The sequence below is a fragment of the Rhineura floridana genome, chromosome 9 (assembly GCF_030035675.1).
Source record: "Rhineura floridana isolate rRhiFlo1 chromosome 9, rRhiFlo1.hap2, whole genome shotgun sequence".
Lineage (NCBI taxonomy): Eukaryota > Metazoa > Chordata > Lepidosauria > Squamata > Rhineuridae > Rhineura > Rhineura floridana.
Genome location: NC_084488.1, coordinates 59,125,314 through 59,143,270, shown reverse-complemented (window position 1 = coordinate 59,143,270; position 17,957 = coordinate 59,125,314). Strand labels below are relative to the sequence as shown.

The window sequence follows — 17,957 nt, the reverse complement described above, 5'->3', positions numbered from 1 at the left end:
CTCCTTCCCCCTCCTCCTCCTCCTCCCCCATGGTAAGTTTTACCTATCTTAAGCATGATTTCATGGGAGTAAATCCCATTGAACTCAATAAGCATCCAAATGATTAAACCTGCCTCCCCTCCTCCTCCTTCCTATCACCTCCCTTTTGCCCCTTCCCTCCCCCTTCTTTTGCCCTTCTCCCCTCCCCTTCCAATCTGCTCCTTTCCTCTCCCCTTCTTCTGCTCCCCGTTCCCCTCCCCTCCCCTCCTCCTCTGCCATGCTCAGTTTTACCTTTCCTAACCATCATTGCACAAGAGTAAATCCCACTGAACTCAAATGATCAGGCCTGCCTTTCCCCTCCTTCCCCTCTCCTCTCCTCTCCTCCTCCCCTGCCCACTGTAGCTCTCCCTCCTGCCCTCCCCATGGTCAGTTTTACATATGTTTTACATATGCTAAGCAGGATTGCATGGGAGTAAATCCCACTGAACTCAATAAGCATGCAAATGATCAAACCTACCCTCCTTCTCCCCCTCTCTCTCCTGCTTGCTCCCCTCCCCCTCTTCCCCTCTGCCCTTCCTCCCCTTTCTCCTCCTTCCCTCCCCATCCCCTATGGTCAGTTTCACCTATCCTAAGCATGATTGTAGGGGAGTAAATCCCATTGAACTCAGTAACCATGCAAATGATCAATCCATTCTCAGCAAACTTGCACAGGATCCCATTTCTTGCCTCCCAGATTAAAAATCAGAGAAATTCACTAACGGGAAAAAAACCCAAACCCTTACAGTTTGTAATGTACCTATAGCCAACAGATATTTCTATCCAACTTTTAAAAGCAGGGAAATTGGGCAGCTATAGTAAATGCACCAGGGGAGCATGAGACCTGACCTCCTCTTTGAGATATTGTACTACCCTACAAATGAGTAAAAATGCAAACCCAATTTGGGTTGGTCTTTCACAGTCCAATCCACTTCCTGTGTAGCTTGGAAGAATTTGGTGACATGTGCCTCTGAGCATATGGTGAGCGGTGGCAATACTTGCAAGGTTCTTTTGCCTATTAGCAGTGAATAAGAACATAGATGTAGTTCTCCTTCCTTTATAATTCTCTGCACACAGTTTCTGGTCTGATCTGCTGAAAAAGGTGCCTACCAAATGTCATCCCCTCCCCCAAGAGGTAGACTTCCAACTGACTAGCAAGACAAGTGAGGAAAGAAAACTGAGTGGCACTTTCTGCTTTCTTATTCATAGAACAGTATTGTTGGAAGGGGCCTACAAGGCCATTGAGTCCAACCCCCTGCTCAATGCAGGAATCCAAATCAAAGCATTCCCAACATTATTGTCTGGTGAGCCCTCAGGTTGAAGGATCTCTGCACTGGGTCTTCAGTCTTTATTTCATCAGTGAAACACACTACTGGAGAAGGAAAATTCTCCAGTGCATTTTAGCAAGGTAGGAGAGAATTTGTGCTTTAAAATACAATAAGCGCACTTTAATAAAATATGTAGCCTTGCCTTAAAACTCAAACTCTATGATAACATGACAGCACTTGAGGTGATTGATAGTGGACTGAAATATAATTTGGAACCCAGTTCCAATTTTGCACCTTTCTTTTGTTTGAAGAAGTTTCAAGTAGGCAGAAGGAAACTAATTATGCTGTACTACTAATTTTCAGTCTGTGTTTGGCTCTCTCTCTCCCACCAATCTGAAGCTACAAATGAAGTTCATATTATTAGCTTAAAAGTACCAGATTTCTGTTTAAGATAGTATGCCAAGTGGGGAGATTTCCATCATCAAATGATATTCATTTATATTTAAACAGTGATATAAATTGTTATTGGTATTGTTATCATTGTTGTTATTGTTGTTATTATTATTATTACCACCACCTGCTCTTCACCAGAAAGCTCCAGGATGGATCATAACAATATAAAACAGAATATAAAATATAATTTCCCATGTGCAATTCAAGATAAAGCAAGATCAATCAAATAATAAAACAGATAAAAGGCAAAAATGCGAAACAATTCCATTACAGGAAGACAGAGGGCCTCTTTCTAGTCTCCAAGAGAGTCTGCTGGAACAGGTTCAATGGCTATTAACCCTCAACTGCTAATGCCACAGCAAGATGAAGAAATTATTGAACACACCTGTGGATATGTGATGATGTCTTCATATGATCATTGTGGCCATGTACTTGAATTTACTAAATGTCACAGCTAAATGTGGGTGTGTATGTAAATGTGTGTGAATGTGAGGTGAACATATCAATATTTGTGGTGGCTTTCCTATGGAGGTTATGATTATGCAACTCCAGATATGTTTCTGAGGTACAGAATTTAGCTGATCCCCCCTTTTACTTGGTTCCCCCCCTTTTTGGAGCAAAAACTTGGCCTCAATGGCTAGTTAACATTTCGGGCAAACCAACTCCTGTTGGGGGGCGCTTAGCTCCTTTCATTTCTCTGGAAGGCACGCCAACGCGTCTGATTTTTTTAAAAAAGCGATTAGCATGCAAAAAGCAAGAAAGCAGCTCCTCCTCCGACCAAGATGCTCCTCGAACCGTCAGATTTGGGGGGGGGATGGGAAAGAAAGGAGCTCTGGAAAACAGGCAGTTTCGAAGTTACATTTTGACACAGCCCACACCTTCTGCTTCGCTACCTCAGAAGCCTTTGCTTATTGACTTACTGTAATAGATGGGGAGGGTGGGAGAAGCCGCCATACGCCCAACGCGCAAGCGAGCGAGAGCGCTTTGCTGCAGCATGAGGGGGCGGGGAACGGGCTGGTTTTGAATGAGCGTCGGGTGTCCGCTGCCGCCTCAGAGGCGCGTCAGCGGCGCTGTCCTTTGTGCTGAACAGGACAAGCTGCTCGCGGAGCTGAACCGTACAGCACAAGGCTACCGTCCTCCCGTTACAAAGACGCGCCGAGTTCGCGCGTCGAGCCCCGTGCAAGGCGAGCTGCCGGGAGAGGGAAAGGCGCGGTCTCGCGGCGCACGCGCACGCCTGTTCTTTCCTTCGCTTGCCTTGCCTGGCTGTGTGTGGTGGGTGCGCGCGTGAATGTGTGTGTGTGTGTGTGTGTGTGTAAGAGAGAGAGTAAGACGGTGGGGGTGAATGTGTGTGATTGCCTGCGAAGAAGCTGGATGTACCAAAGCGCTGGGATCTCAAGAGCAGCACTGAAAATTGCATTCAAGCCGCCTCTTTCTTCCTCGGGCTGGCCTCGGGACCACTGCAGCAGAGGGCCAAAGCTTCGGCTCTTTCCCCATCTTCTTCGCCTTCTCCTCCTTAGGGCTCCTGTCCAGCTTGGGTCCTTCAGCCGCTTGCCCAATATGCAGAGGATCTAATTTGCTGAGCGAGAACAGGAAGGGAAGGAGGCGGCGGCGCCGTCAGCGAAGGAATATTCTGTGGCTTTGTGGATGCTCTGCTTTTCATGGCAATGCAAAAGATTCGGCAGGTTGCTCTCTTCCTGGCTCCTTTGGTTTGGGGACTCATCTGGGGGGTCTACTCAAACGGCATACAAATAGGTGAGTGTCCCCTCCAGAGAGGATCTTTTTTTCTCTCCCTTCCTCCTTATTTTTCCTGGTGCTTCCTTCACATGAGATTTGGTCACTCAGTCATTCTGGTCCAATTGGCGTATTCATGGTATGTATCCTTAAATCAAGCCTTCTCTTGCTGAAGTGAATGCATCCACCCCCCAAGTGCCTTCGTTTTATATCAACTCCTCTCTTTCTATTTTAATTCAAAGGATTCCCATCTTCTTGATGCCCTTCCCTCCAGAAGCATCTCCTTTCCACAAATCAGTTCATGGCTTAAAACCAAGTATCACTGATGACATTTGCAAAGGTGCATTCCACGTCCCATTGAAATCAGGAGGGGAGGGGGGAACTCACTTCTACCTCCTATTGCTCTGAATGGATCTGGATTGCACCCTTCAAGTGAGGAAGGCAGCATGTCCTGTGCTTTCCAGAGATTGCCCCCCATTTCCCCTGCCAATTGGAATATCTGAACCCTGAAAGAGATGACTGAGACTTTATGATAGATCATCTCTAAGATGAATGAAACCGGGAGGCCACTCCAATCTGTGGCAAGTTCCAGGGAAAATAAATGAAGGGCTCTTTCCCTTAGCGGTTCTGGCAGCACTACTTCCCAGCCTGCAGCACTGATGTCTTCTCTGTATGTCTCTCGTGTTCTGTTTTTATGTGTGTTTGTCATCCTACAGGGGGGCTCTTCCCCAGGGGAGCCGACCAGGAGTACAGTGCATTCCGGGTAGGGATGGTTCAATTTTCCACTTCAGAGTTCCGACTGTCACCCCACATCGACAATCTGGAGGTGGCCAACAGCTTCGCTGTCACCAATGCTTGTGAGTCATGAATGTTCCGTTCATTCGAATCCTGCCTACCCCACCCTTGAAGCCCTTTGTGCCCGTGTTGGTGGCGTTAGGGCAGCAGGTGCCCTTGTGCATTAATCAAGGGAAAATGTGTGTGTGAATGGGGTGGGGGTCCTGACTTTGGCATTTAACTCCTCCACTTGTGGGTGGGATGAGGAAATTAAACTATGGAGCATGCACCCATCCAGTTATAGTTCCCTCCTGAGGATGGTTGAACCATCCCCTCCTCAGAGTGGGCCCTCTCTCTCTGCTCCCTCCTTTTCATCTGATTCTTTCAGACCAGATTATACCATTTGTTTTGCAAATTGTCTGTAGACTCCTAAGCACATCACTCTTGTGCTTTCAGTGCATTACATAAGGTTGGCTGCAGTCGTGGCTGGTTGTGGTGTATGGAGGACCCCACCCTGTTCCATATTGGAGGCCCACATGGGCCCTGCCTGAGCAGGGTCATGTCTGATGTGCTCTTATGTACCTCTGTATATATTGTGACTGAATATCACCCTGTTCAGGAATTTGCTTACTGAAGGCAGATCTTCCCTGAACAAATGGTCTTGAGATGCTGGAAGAGAATGGGAACAAGATAGATTTCCCTTGCTGGAAAGGGTTTTTTGGTGTTGTTTCTTCCTGCCCCTTCCTGAAGACTCAGGGTCATCATCAGCTGAACCCTGCCAAGTGCTAGACATAGTACATCCTTTCACCCTCCCACAGCAAAGTACTCTAGGAAGGTAGATATCCACTTCTTCACCTTTCCATAATGGGAAAGAGACGTTTGAGGCCAGATTCCTCTGCATACTATTGTAAAAAGAGTGTCAAGAAACATTGTGTCACTGGACAGTGTTTGCTCTTCATACAAAACAGCACACATATGCAGGAGGAGATGAAGTGGGCAACCTGGGAGGGGATAGCATCTGAGAGCTCCTTGTGGGTCATGTCTTACTGGCTGGCTGGATGCACATGGCATGGGACCATATATACCAAGCTTGTTTGCTGCCTTGTGAAGGCTGTCTCAGTAATTCAAGAGTCCACATTTTGGCATATGCCTTATGTTAAAAAAGAGATTCTCAAGAGCTGTTTCAACCCTTGAGGCCTCTCTGGGTTTCGTAAAGGGCGCATGGCAAAAGGATGCTTGGGGAAGCAGCAAAATAGCTGCAAATGGATTGGTGAGTCTGAATAGCAATAGCTGCAAGAGACACTGATCAGCCATTTTCCTTTTTTTAAATCTCCATATTAGAATTACGCTTCCCCATCCCTTTCTCAATAAATCACAGCACTTCAAGGAACATTTCCTTGATTTGGGGGAAGGAAAGCAACTGAATAGTGAGCATAGAATATGTCCTGAATTTGGGGTGGAAATGGCTCTTGCCTGTCTGACAACCCTGCTACAGGGATCATTGCTTTTCTGAAATAGTAGTCTCGTATGACATAGGTTCAGATGAATTTTTATTACATACAGTATGCACATGTGACCAGCCTTCCATCTCCTGCTTGGCATAGTCTTGATGTTCCTCTTTTGTACAGTTCAGAGGGTTTTTCCAGAAGACCTCAGTGATAGGTACAGTGCAGCTATTGCAAGGGTCAAGTAGCAAAAATAATACCACGATAAAATCAAATCTGAAAATGCTATATTTTTCACAAACTTCCTCAGCTGGAATGTACATCTCCTTGGGGGATAGATTTGTCAGGACAATGGACAGTTGAGGCTGGTACTACCAAAACAAGAGCAATGGGATTATTTAATTTCTGTTGTTTAAATCATCCAGGTAATGAGAGGGTGCCTTGATTACATTTTTATGCAGTTTAATAGGGTCTGTTAATGCTACCCCCATACCATACCAGTGGTAAAAACAGTAAATGAATGAGGTTTAGTTAAAATTGAGATCCGAATCATTGCTCCAATGCAGTACAACTGCAAGAGAAAAGAAATTCTTGATTCTACAGACTAATTTCTGTTAGTTTGCGCTGAAATTGAATTAAGAACAAATGAAGACCTCACATCACAGGATTGTAGAATAAAGGTACAATATCTTAAAAACTGGAAGCAGGGGGAGGAGACCTACCAAAGTGCACGAAAACCACTGCCAGCTAAACCGATTAGAACTGCAATTTGTCATACTCTTTTTCAATAAATGTATGCCTTCTGTCCATAGTTCATTTGTGCACACATTTTCTGAGAGGGTGATGCCAAGCGTTTTAAAGCCAGGAACTCAAAGAAGGTGGAGAACAGTGATGTGCCCACATTGATATAAAAGGACATCCTACACATTCAAAGGATTGCAATGAAAATGAACGTCACATCTAAGATAGGTTCCAAAAGTATAGCTGTGGTGTAGCAGAAATAACCATGGCTCCTGTGGCATCTTAGAAACTAACCATGTTGTTGTGGCATAAGCTTTTGTAGACAATAGCCTTTTTCATCACATTCATTGACTTTCGCCTGATTAAACAGGCTCCTGCCTCTGAAAGTTTATGGCAGACTCAAATAAGTAGTCTTTAAGGACTCTTTGTTGATCATATAGAAAGAGACTTCAATAGGACAGCTTCCCAGATGACACAGGGAACAGGTTTGGCAGATGACATTTTGCATAGTTTTGCACATTCAACAATGATTAAATGCAAGTCTGTTAAAAATGTTTAGTTGATTTGGGGATAATCATATTGAGTCCACTGTTGTTAATTGTACCATCCAAGGCTTGTTTCAGAATCTATGTTCTGAAGCATAGTCTGTGAACATGATTCAAAGTAGAAAAAGCTTTTGAGCACATGCAGATTACATTTTCTTCACTCCCATCTCTTGTTAGGGTTGAGGACTTTCAGGGCAGAGGAAGGGATTTCCAGAAAGGAATGACCCTTGCCATCTCTTTCTAGAAACAAAGAGCTACTGTCAAGAATCTGAAGAATATGTCACTCAGATAAAAAGGGGCTATTAGAATACATTTTGAAAGATCAAGAAATAGGAAGTGAGTACAAATGACTTAAGAACATAAGAACATAAGAAGAGCCTGCTGGATCAGGCCAGTGGCCCATCTAGTCCAGCATCCTGTTCTCACAGTGGCCAACCAGGTGCCTGGGGGAAGCCCGCAAGCAGGACCCGAGTGCAAGAACACTCTCCCCTCCTGAGGCTTCCGGCAACTGGTTTTCAGAAGCATGCTGCCTCTGACTAGGGTGGCACAGCACAGCCATCATGGCTAGTAGCCATTGATAGCCCTGTCCTCCATGAATTTGTCTAATCTTCTTTTAAAGCCATCCAAGCTGGTGGCCATTACTGCATCTTGTGGGAGCAAATTCCATAGTTTAACTATGCGCTGAGTAAAGAAGTACTTCCTTTTGTCTGTCCTGAATCTTCCAACATTCAGCTTCTTTGAATGTCCACGAGTTCTAGTATTATGAGAGAGGGAGAAGAACTTTTCTCTATCCACTTTCTCAATGCCATGCATAATTTTATACACTTCTATCATGTCTCCTCTGACCCGCCTTTTCTCTAAACTAAAAAGCCCCCAATGCTGCAACCTTTCCTCGTAAGGGAGTCGCTCCATCCCCTTGATCATTCTGGTTGCCCTCTTCTGAACCTTTTCCAACTCTAGAATATCCTTTTTGAGATGAGGCGACCAGAACTGTACACAGTATTCCAAATGCGGCCGCACCATAGATTTATACAACGGCATTATGATATCGGCTGTTTTATTTTCAATACCTTTCCTAATTATTGCTAGCATGGAATTTGCCTTTTTCACAGCTGCCGCACACTGGGTCGACATTTTCATCGTGCTGTCCACTACAACCCCGAGGTCTCTCTCCTGGTTGGTCACCGCCAGTTCAGACCCCATGAGCGTATATGTGAAATTCAGATTTTTTGCTCCAATATGCATAATTTTACACTTGTTTATATTGAATTGCATTTGCCATTTTTCCGCCCATTCACTCAGTTTGGAGAGGTCTTTTTGGAGCTCTTCGCAATCCCTTTTTGTTTTAACAACCCTGAACAATTTAGTGTCATCAGCAAACTTGGCCACTTCACTGCTCACTCCTAATTCTAGGTCATTAATGAACAAGTTGAAAAGTACAGGTCCCAATACCGATCCTTGAGGGACTCCACTTTCTACAGCCCTCCATTGGGAGAACTGTCCGTTTATTCCTACTCTCTGCTTTCTGCTTCTTAACCAATTCCTTATCCACAAGAGGACCTCTCCTCTTATTCCATGACTGCTAAGCTTCCTCAGAAGCCTTTGGTGAGGTACCTTGTCAAACGCTTTTTGAAAGTCTAAGTACACTATGTCCACTGGATCACCTCTATCTATATGCCTGTTGACACTCTCAAAGAATTCTAATAGGTTACTGAGACAGGACTTTCCCTTGCAGAAGCCATGCTGGCTCTGCTTCAGCAAGGCTTGTTCTTCTATGTGCTTAGTTAATCTAGCTTTAATAATACTTTCTACCAGTTTTCCAGGGACAGAAGTTAAGCTAACTGGCCTGTAATTTCCGGGATCCACTCTGGATCCCTTTTTGAAGATTGGCGTTACATTTGCCACTTTCCAGTCCTCAGGCACGGAGGAGGACCCGAGGGACAAGTTACATATTTTAGTTAGCAGATCAGCAATTTCACCTTTGAGTTCTTTGAGAACTCTCGGGTGGATGCCATCCGGGCCCGGTGATTTGTCAGTTTTTATATTGTCCATTAAGCTTAGAACTTCCTCTCTCGTTACCACTATTTGTCTTAGTTCCTCAGAATCCCTTCCTGCAAATGTTAGTTCAGGTTCAGGGATCTGCCCTATATCTTCCACTGTGAAGACAGATGCAAAGAATTTATTTAGCTTCTCTGCAATCTCCTTATCGTTCTTTAGTACACCTTTGACTCCCTTATCATCCAAAGGTCCAATTGTCTCCCTAGATGGTCTCCTGCTTTGAATGTATTTATAGAATTTTTTGTTGTTGGTTTTTATGTTCTTAGCAATGTGCTCCTCAAATTCTTTTTTAGCATCCCTTATTGTCTTCTTGCATTTCTTTTGCCAGAGTTTGTGTTCTTTTTTATTTTCTTCATTCGGACAAGACTTCCATTTTCTGAAGGAAGACTTTTTGCCTCTAAGAGCTTCCTTGACTTTGCTCGTTAACCATGCTGGCATCTTCTTGGCCCTGGCGGTACCTTTTCTGATCTGCGGTATGCACTCCAGTTGAGCTTCTAATATAGTGTTTTTAAACAACTTCCAAGCATTTTCGAGTGATGTGACCCTCTGGACTTTGTTTTTCAGCTTTCTTTTTACCAATCCCCTCATTTTTGTGAAGTTTCCTCTTTTGAAGTCAAATGTGACCGTGTTGGATTTTCTTGGCAATTGGCCAGTTACATGTATGTTTAATTTAATAGCACTATGGTCACTGCTCCCAATCGGTTCAACAACACTTACATCTCGCACCAGGTCCCGGTCCCCACTGAGGATTAAGTCCAGGGTTGCCGTCCCTCTGGTCGGTTTTTTTTAAAATAAAAATAAATACTTGAAAATCTTTAAGAAAACAGAAAAATAATCTGTTATGGCAAATAAACATGCCATAAAGCTTTGGATCCTCCATGGCACAGAATGGTAAGTGGCGGTAACTCAGTCGAAGCTCTGCTCACGGCCAGAGTTCGATTCCAATGGAAGGAGGAAGTTGAATCTCCAGTAAAAGGGGTCGAGGTCCACTCAGCCTTCCATCCATCCGTGGTCGGTAAAATGAGTACCCGGCATATGCTGGGGTGTAAAGAAAGGCCGGGGAAGGAACTGGCAGTCCCACCCCATATATACGGTCTGCCTAGTAAACGTCGCAAGACGTCACCCTAAGAGTCGGAAATGACTCGCACTACAAGTGTGGGGACACCTTTACCTTTAAAGCTTTGGATCACAGTATCATGACAGGCAAGCATAACAAATGAATGCAAATTAGTTGGTTATTTATTTAATAGATTTACATTCTCCTGATTTTCAGAGTGGGGGGAATATCACCAGATGGCTCACGAAAGTATTTGAAAATAAAGCAATCAGAAGAATAAGATGCCCATTTGGTATGGCGGTGGGTATTTTTAAATCCAGGCTTTAAAACTGGGATGGGCCCTCTAGATGTTGTTGGGACTCCAAGTCCCATCAGCCCTGACCAACATGGCCAAAGGTTAGGGATAATGGGAGTTGGTCCAACATCTGGAGGGCCCATCCCAGTCTATTGGCCCTTTTATATGCAGTAATGCATATAATGCAGTAAACTGTTATTATTTTTTATTTATACAGCCCCATAAATGTACATGATGTTTTAGCACATAAGAAAAAGACAGATCCCTGCCCCAAGGAGCGTAAGTCTGAAGTTTGACAATGAGGAGAATAAAGGACAGGGAACGATGGGATGGAAGTTGGGGAAAGATCAGGCTAATAATAAAACAGGATGAGCAAATGAACTTACAAGTACTTGGATTTCTTTGCAATTGGGATTGGATGCCCAGTTTAGGCAAGAGCCTCAGGCGAAAGATGGCTTTAAGAAAGGATTTGAAGGAAACTAAAAATTTGGCAGCCATTTAGTTATTCTGGGATAAGAGGCAGCAAGTGAATAAACCTTAGAGTGGCCGACAGTGGTAGGAGTTCATGAGCAGAGATACACTGGGAAACAAGAGTGGAAGACAGGTTAGGGAAAAGGCAAGGCATTTGTGATGGATATGGAAAGGAACTGGAAGTCAATGCGGGAATCTGAGACGGTACAGCAGGCATGATGCCTTCAAGATATTTTCTATTTACTTCAATGGAGGAACCATTTTCTGGCTTGCAATACAGCATGCGATAGTTTTATTGATTCAAAAGAAATATAATTTTAAAAATTCCCCTAATGCTGATTAGATTAATCATGAGGTTGTTTATTAATGAGAACGCTTTTGCTATTTTATTCCATCCTGGCATTCTTTGTTTAGATTCCTTTTTCAGAATATATATTTATTTTAGAGGTTCACCAAAATAATGGGACTTGAGCTAAAATCTACAAACTGCTTACTCTATTCTGGGCTGGTTCTGGAGCAACAGGTTCTGAATTTGCTGCTTGGCCTATTAGTGAGTTTTGTGCCTGCTTTCCATGTTTCATATGCCCATAACCTTTGGGTGGCAATTATCTGATAATTAATCTGGATGTCCATTTCTCATTTTAAAAATGTAATACCAGTGTCATCTAGTGTTTGGATCAGGAAAACCTGGGCTGAAATTCATTACATTTTAATATTAATAACTCAATGTCAATATCAAATTTAATATTATGTTTTCCTCTGGCAGAGGTGGCTAACTGAAGACTGGTTCACATGAAAATCTGCTTCAGTTTATGGAAATGTTCTCTTCTGTTCTATATCAATCCCTGCCACTAACACTCATGTTATAAAAGTGGTAGCCCTGTAGAATGAGTAATCAGATATTTGTATACAAATACAAATGAATAATTTTCTTCAGCCTTTCTGAAGGCCATCTGAGAAATTTAAGTTGCAGTCCTACACTTACCTTGGATTAAGTCCCACTGAATTCAGTGGGGCTTACTTCTACATTGACATGTATAGGATTGCACTATGAAAGAGCTGCCAAAATGCTGATGTATATTTCCCCCACAATGGGTGAGATCATTGGCTTTGATGAGTGTGTATGGCTATCTTTACCATAACTTTTACACCTGACAGTAGCATCCCAGGAATGGGTAGGACATCCAGGTAACATAGGATGACAGGTATTTTTGGACTAATGTAACTTGTCAACTGGAATAAAAGCAGGGCAGGGGATATTCCTCCAACCATGTATGTATTGCAGTAGATAGTTCAATGCACATACTTAAAATGGCTTCCAATTGTGTTATGATTAGTGCTAACAATAATAAAACAGATAAATAGGAGCCAATATAGAATCACAGTTAAAGCTTTCCTAATATTAACTCCCTCCTAAATGACATTTCTTAGGCCTGCTTCACAATTGTACTCCACTTGATGATTCCAGGCTTGATCATACACCAGGTAGCTGTATACATTGATGCTACTGAAAAGCATGGCATGTAAGATGGCATCAAGTGATATGGCTATTTTGTAGAGCTTTGTAGACTGTCAATAATATTAAATCTGCAATGCTCCATGCAAGTCATTACTTGATGCCACAGTCATCATAAACATGCACAAGTGAACCATCCTAGATTTGTTTTTGTTTTTTAAAAGAGGATCCTAAGATAGCCACCAATGATCAGATTGTATTATTTATTTATTTATTTATTACATTTATATACCACCTTTCCCCCAAGGAGCTGAAAGTGGTGTACATGGTTTTCACTTCTCCATTTCATCCTCACAACTGTGTGAGGTAGGTTAGGCTCAGGCAGTGACTAGCCCAAGGTCATCCAATGAGCTTCATGGCTGAGTGGGGATGCAAAACTGATTCCAGGAAAGTTTACAACCAGCACAGAATTATAACAACACACTAAAAAAACCCCTACAATAAAAACATCAAATGAAAATAGAAGACTTCAAAGCTAAAACCATTTAAAATGTTTCCAAATGTACTTAAGAGTTAGTTATGATTGGGAACAAAGATTAAGAAGGAAAAGGCAGAGACCTCGTGAAAAGTTGGGCTCTAAGAAAGGCTTTGAAGGCAGACAGATTTGGCACCATTAAGATATCCTGAGACAAGACTTGAGCAGCAAGAAAGCCTGAAAGTGACTGCTTAGCTCTAGCATTTGATAGTGTAGTAAAAAGAAAAAAGTACTGCCTTCAAGTCAATTCTGACTTATGGCGACCCTATGAATAGGGTTTTCATGAGGCTGAGAGGCAGTGACTGGCCCAAGGTCATCCAGCGAGTTTCATGGCTGTGTGGGGATTCAAACCCTGGTTTCCCAGGTATAGTCCAGCACCTTAACGACTACACCACACTGGCTCGCTGGATAGTTTAGTAACTGGCATGCAATGATATTTAGGCAATTCACCATATCTGACAGCTAAAAGCTTGCTTTTCATATTTTATTGCTGACAAAACAGGATTAAAGCACAATTTTTCTCAGTGTCAAGAAAAACGTGGGGGTAAAACCCCATGTGACTTTGAGCTTAGATGGGAGATGCTTCCCAACTATGTTTATAAATGCCATTAATAACACTTGGCACCCACACAAAAAGGGGTGGACATCTATTATCTGAAATGAAGATCATTTTTTAAAAAATAAACCAGTATTAGGAATTAAATTTAAGGATAGAAATAATGTAATTGGCAAAGGTTTCATATTAAAATAACATTCGCTTTTCAGAAAGGATCTGTGCACTTTAAGACACTTCAGTCATATAGATACTGACCTGGGAGAAATTCCCACTGAACTAAGTAGGTATTACTCAGTGGGACTTACTTGCATCAGATTGTTCTGTAAGGGTCTATTCACAATAGTGAAGACAAAAGAGGTGGCCAGCAGGTGGCAGAGTGCTCCTAGTAATAGGAAGGCAGCTCTGATTTGTTCACCCAATCCCTTCTCTTATCAGCAAATGAGATTGATGTGAATGTACAAAAGTGTAAGAAAAACTGGTTGTTTATTGCACATAGAGAGAGAGCATTATATATACAGAATACAGAGAGACGGAGAGGGAGAGGGAGAGGGAGAGAGAGTATTTGACGCTAAAAACCCAATTTTCAAGCCAGCTGCAAATTTTCATTTCAACACTAGTTTGGGCTTTCAGTGCCCTAAATGGCTTGAGAGCAGGGTATTAATAAATGAATACTTTTCCATGAACTTAGCTAAAAGTTAAGATCTGTATTGGAGGTGTGCCTACACTGGCAGAAGTTGGGTGAGCAGTGACTAGAGGAAAGGTCTTTTCAGTGGTAGCCCCATACTTTATTGTTTTGATGACAGATTTAAGACATTTTCTTCTCATAGAATCATAGAATAGTAGAGTTGGAAGAGGACTATAAGGCCATCAAATCCAACCCCCTGCTCAATGCAGGAATCCAAATCAAAGCATTCCCGACAGATGGCTGTCCAGCTGCCTCTTTAATGTTTCCAGTGTCGGAGAGCTGACTACCTCTCTAGGTAATTGGTTCTATTGTCATATGGCTCTAACAGTTAGGAAGTTTTTCCTGATGTCCAATCGAAATCTGGCTTCCTGCAACTTGAGCCCATTATTCTGTGTCCATTCTCCCAGGCTGTTAGGCTGCTATTCTGCACACACATAACTGGGGGTATATTTGTAACCTCAGACTTCCCTCCCTCTCTTTCTCCTTCACTCCTGCTCCTCCCAGAGCTGTTTCATTCTGCCGTTCTGTTTTTCCTCTGTCACTACATGCCCCTCATGTTTCCCTTTTCTTCCATTTATAGTCAGTACTCTGCTCCAGAGTCTTCACTGGAGCAGAGGGTCTCCCCCTCTTTGCTCCTTATCTCTCCTTTGTTGCTATGAGCTTGCCGGCAACCGTTCCTTCTCGTCTTCCTCTGCACTTCTTTCCTGCTACTCCTACCATGCTCTTTCACACCCACCTGCCATCTTTTATTAGGCTGCAATGAGTGTGTGAGGGCGTTGTTGCCCATGCCATCTCACAGTAAGCAACTTCTGACTCCCCACAATGTCTTTTAAGATGATGCCTGCTGGGATACATGTGCACCATCTAAACAAACAAAAATGACTCCCTCCCCTTTGGAATGATTTTTCGTATATGCAAAGTAATGCAGGTTTGATTGATGAATTAATCAGCTAAACATGACTAATCAACTAAGACTGCAGTGCTAATCCTACTTACCTGGGAGTAAGCCTCATTAAATTTAGTGGGGCTTACTTCTGAAAAGACAGAGTTTGGATTGTGTTGTTAGATTTCTTTAGTTAAATAACAGTCCTAATTACCATCAATAATTTCTGGAGCATAGGGCTCTATCTGCTGTTTGTCATATTCAAAGCAGGTCCACTAACATCATTGGACTTAAGTAACTTAAGTTCATTGATTTCAAAGAGCCTACTCTTTGAGTATGCTTCGTTGGATATCACCCATAATTTTTGCCTCTTCTACCTATTATTTCTTATGTTCTGCTAGTAACAAAGTGTCCAATGGAAGTAGGAAGGAGTGATATATCTTTCTTATACTCCATAAATTCCCCAATGACCTACATATCTTTACAGTTTGTGGGTGTGTTTGTGGGTGTGTATCATTCCAATCTCTTGTGGAAGTTTTTCCTACAGGGTACAATAACAGTATTATAAAAGTAACCTGTTATTTTTGCAGTAGCTGTCCTCAGCATATAGGCAACATATATGAGAGCTTGCAAGTCAAATTGTGTTAGCCTGAGAAAAAGGTTCAGCATTTCCATTTTAAATCAAATCTTACAGCTCTGCAGGGCTCTCTGCACCATGACATTCTGATAAGGGAATGCTGACTCACTCATTCATGCCAGAGCCATTCATAATGGGCACAATCCAACAGGAACTCTCCTGTGAGAATCCCATTCATATGTATGGAAGGTGCTCAGAAGCACAGATGTTATCATGAGATGTGCCTAGAAGAATTCACCATGGATGGTATTCTTTATCTTCAATCAGCAATTTAACAAAATCTGTGGGTTGAATCCAGGTGTAGGCTGCAACCCAATACACACTTCCCTAGGAGTCAGTCCCATTGAACCAAATGGAGCTTAATTCTGAGCAGACATGTGTTGGACTGCAGCTAGCAATGTTTTAGTTCAGTGGTTCTTAACCTGGGGTGCATGCACCCCTGGGGGTGCGAGACACTTTTTCTAGGGGTGCGAGGCATTGTTCAAGAGATTTAAAAAATGCATTTAAATAGAAGCAGAAAATTAACTATACAACCAAAGATTTTGGAAAACTGTCATTTATCTTCGCTAAGTTAGGTTAAAACATACATTAAAATAAAATAAAATATTTTTTTAAAAAATGAACGGTATTTTTCAGGGGGTGCGAGAGCATATTTTGGAAATCCAAGGGGTGCTGGCAGTAGAAAAGGTTAAGAACCACTGCTTTAGTTCCTATTAAAATCAATGAGACTAAAGTTAATTGTGACCAACTTTTCCATTTATTTTCATGAGATTAAGGCTGTAATCCTATATACACTTATTGGGGAGTAAGTCCTGTTTAACTTAGTGGAGTTTACTTCTAAGTAAATGTGTATAGGACTGTACTGTAAAGCATAACTCCGACTCAGAGAAGCTCGGAGGATGGTAACAAGAACTAGGGCCTTCCGAACTGTGGAATAGTCTTACCGACGAAGTGTGCTTGGCGCCGACATTGCTATCCTTTCGGCGCCAAGTTAAAACCTTCCTATTTTATCAGGCATTTTAGCTTTTCTTAAATATGTTTAAACTGGCTTTAGATTATGGATTTGTATTTATTTTTTGTATTGTTCTATGTGATTCTATTGTATTTATTATATTTGTTGTACACCGCCCAGAGAACTATGCTAGTGGGGTGGTATAAAAATTCAATAAATAAATAAATAAAAAATAAACTAACTTAGGTGGCAATCTTATGCACAGTTTCCTAGGAGTAGGGTCAGTTAAACACAGTAGGACTTCTGAGAAAACATACTCATCTGGCTCCAACCCCAGTACATATCAATAACCACATAAGATCAAGGGTCATTCTGAAATATAAGGCTACAGACTGTACTGTTAAGATTCAGTAGCAGTAGTTAAATATTTCCAGACAAAATATGAATGCCTTCTTTGAAGAATGAAAAATAGTTCCAGTAGTAAATGTTTATTAGCAATAACAAATACTTGACAGTTTTTTACTTCTTCAGTTAAAAATATGAAGCTGTGGAGGGGAATTATTGACTATTTATATATCGACTGATTCATTTACAACAGGGATTTATTTAAAACACCTGACTCTCATCTTTCCAAAGCTCAAGGCTGCTTTCCTAAAGCATATTACATCAATATTTAAGTGATGTCTGTTTCTTTTTATGCCACCTGAAATTATTGCTTTCTGGGCAGCTGAAAAACAAAATCAGTGGAGCAAACCAGCTACATTTATTTATTTAAAGCAATTTTAGCTAATTCTCCAGCCAAAAGTCTCCCAAAGTGGTCCATAAAGATTTTTTTAAAAATACAACCCTACAAGTACTTCTGCGCAACAGCATTGTAAGTAGTAGATGGATGGTGGTGGGTTGAGTTACATCAGGACCATGTTGGGGTCAAAGGACAAAAGATCTCCGTATCCCAGCTGTAGTCGCAGTCCAGCTTTCCCTTCCACACTGGCTATTTATTTTTATTTTATTTTATTTATTCATTTAAAAAAGGGTTAAAGATATGAACAACATCACATCTAGTTTGGCCTTTATTTAACCACCCCAGGCATTGTTCTCAGATTGTGAAGTCAGTCTTCAAAACCTACTCCTATGCAACCCGTTTTCTTCTTTGTTGTTCAGTATTGGTTTGACTGGTCAAGCTCATATGTGATTATGAGTATTGAGTAATGAGAGAAAAAATGCTGCAGTAATCTGTTCACATACTCATGATGTGGCCCTGTTTTGAATGAGCATCTGTTTGCTGAGATTAATTCCCCATGTGTTTTAGTACTGGATAAACAGGGTCTTCATGCAAGACTGAAAGCCAGTCATAATTGAGATGAGAAACTATGCCCATAAAAACAGTGTTATGATCACAG

The 17,957-nt window shown here is 42.0% G+C and overlaps 1 protein-coding gene across 3 annotated transcripts in view; it reads left to right on the top strand.

Moving 5' to 3' along the window:
- The first annotated feature begins 3,285 nt into the window (after positions 1-3,285).
- The window catches only part of GRIA2 (glutamate ionotropic receptor AMPA type subunit 2), a 117,011-nt gene continuing 102,339 nt past the window's right edge, over positions 3,286-17,957 (top strand). For all 3 annotated transcript variants that reach the window (XM_061584420.1, XM_061584421.1, XM_061584419.1), the window contains exons 1-2: positions 3,286-3,488; positions 4,184-4,324. In XM_061584420.1, the coding sequence (XP_061440404.1) occupies positions 3,395-3,488; positions 4,184-4,324 (235 nt within the window). In that variant the 5' untranslated portion in view covers positions 3,286-3,394. The remainder of the gene's footprint in view (positions 3,489-4,183; positions 4,325-17,957) is intronic.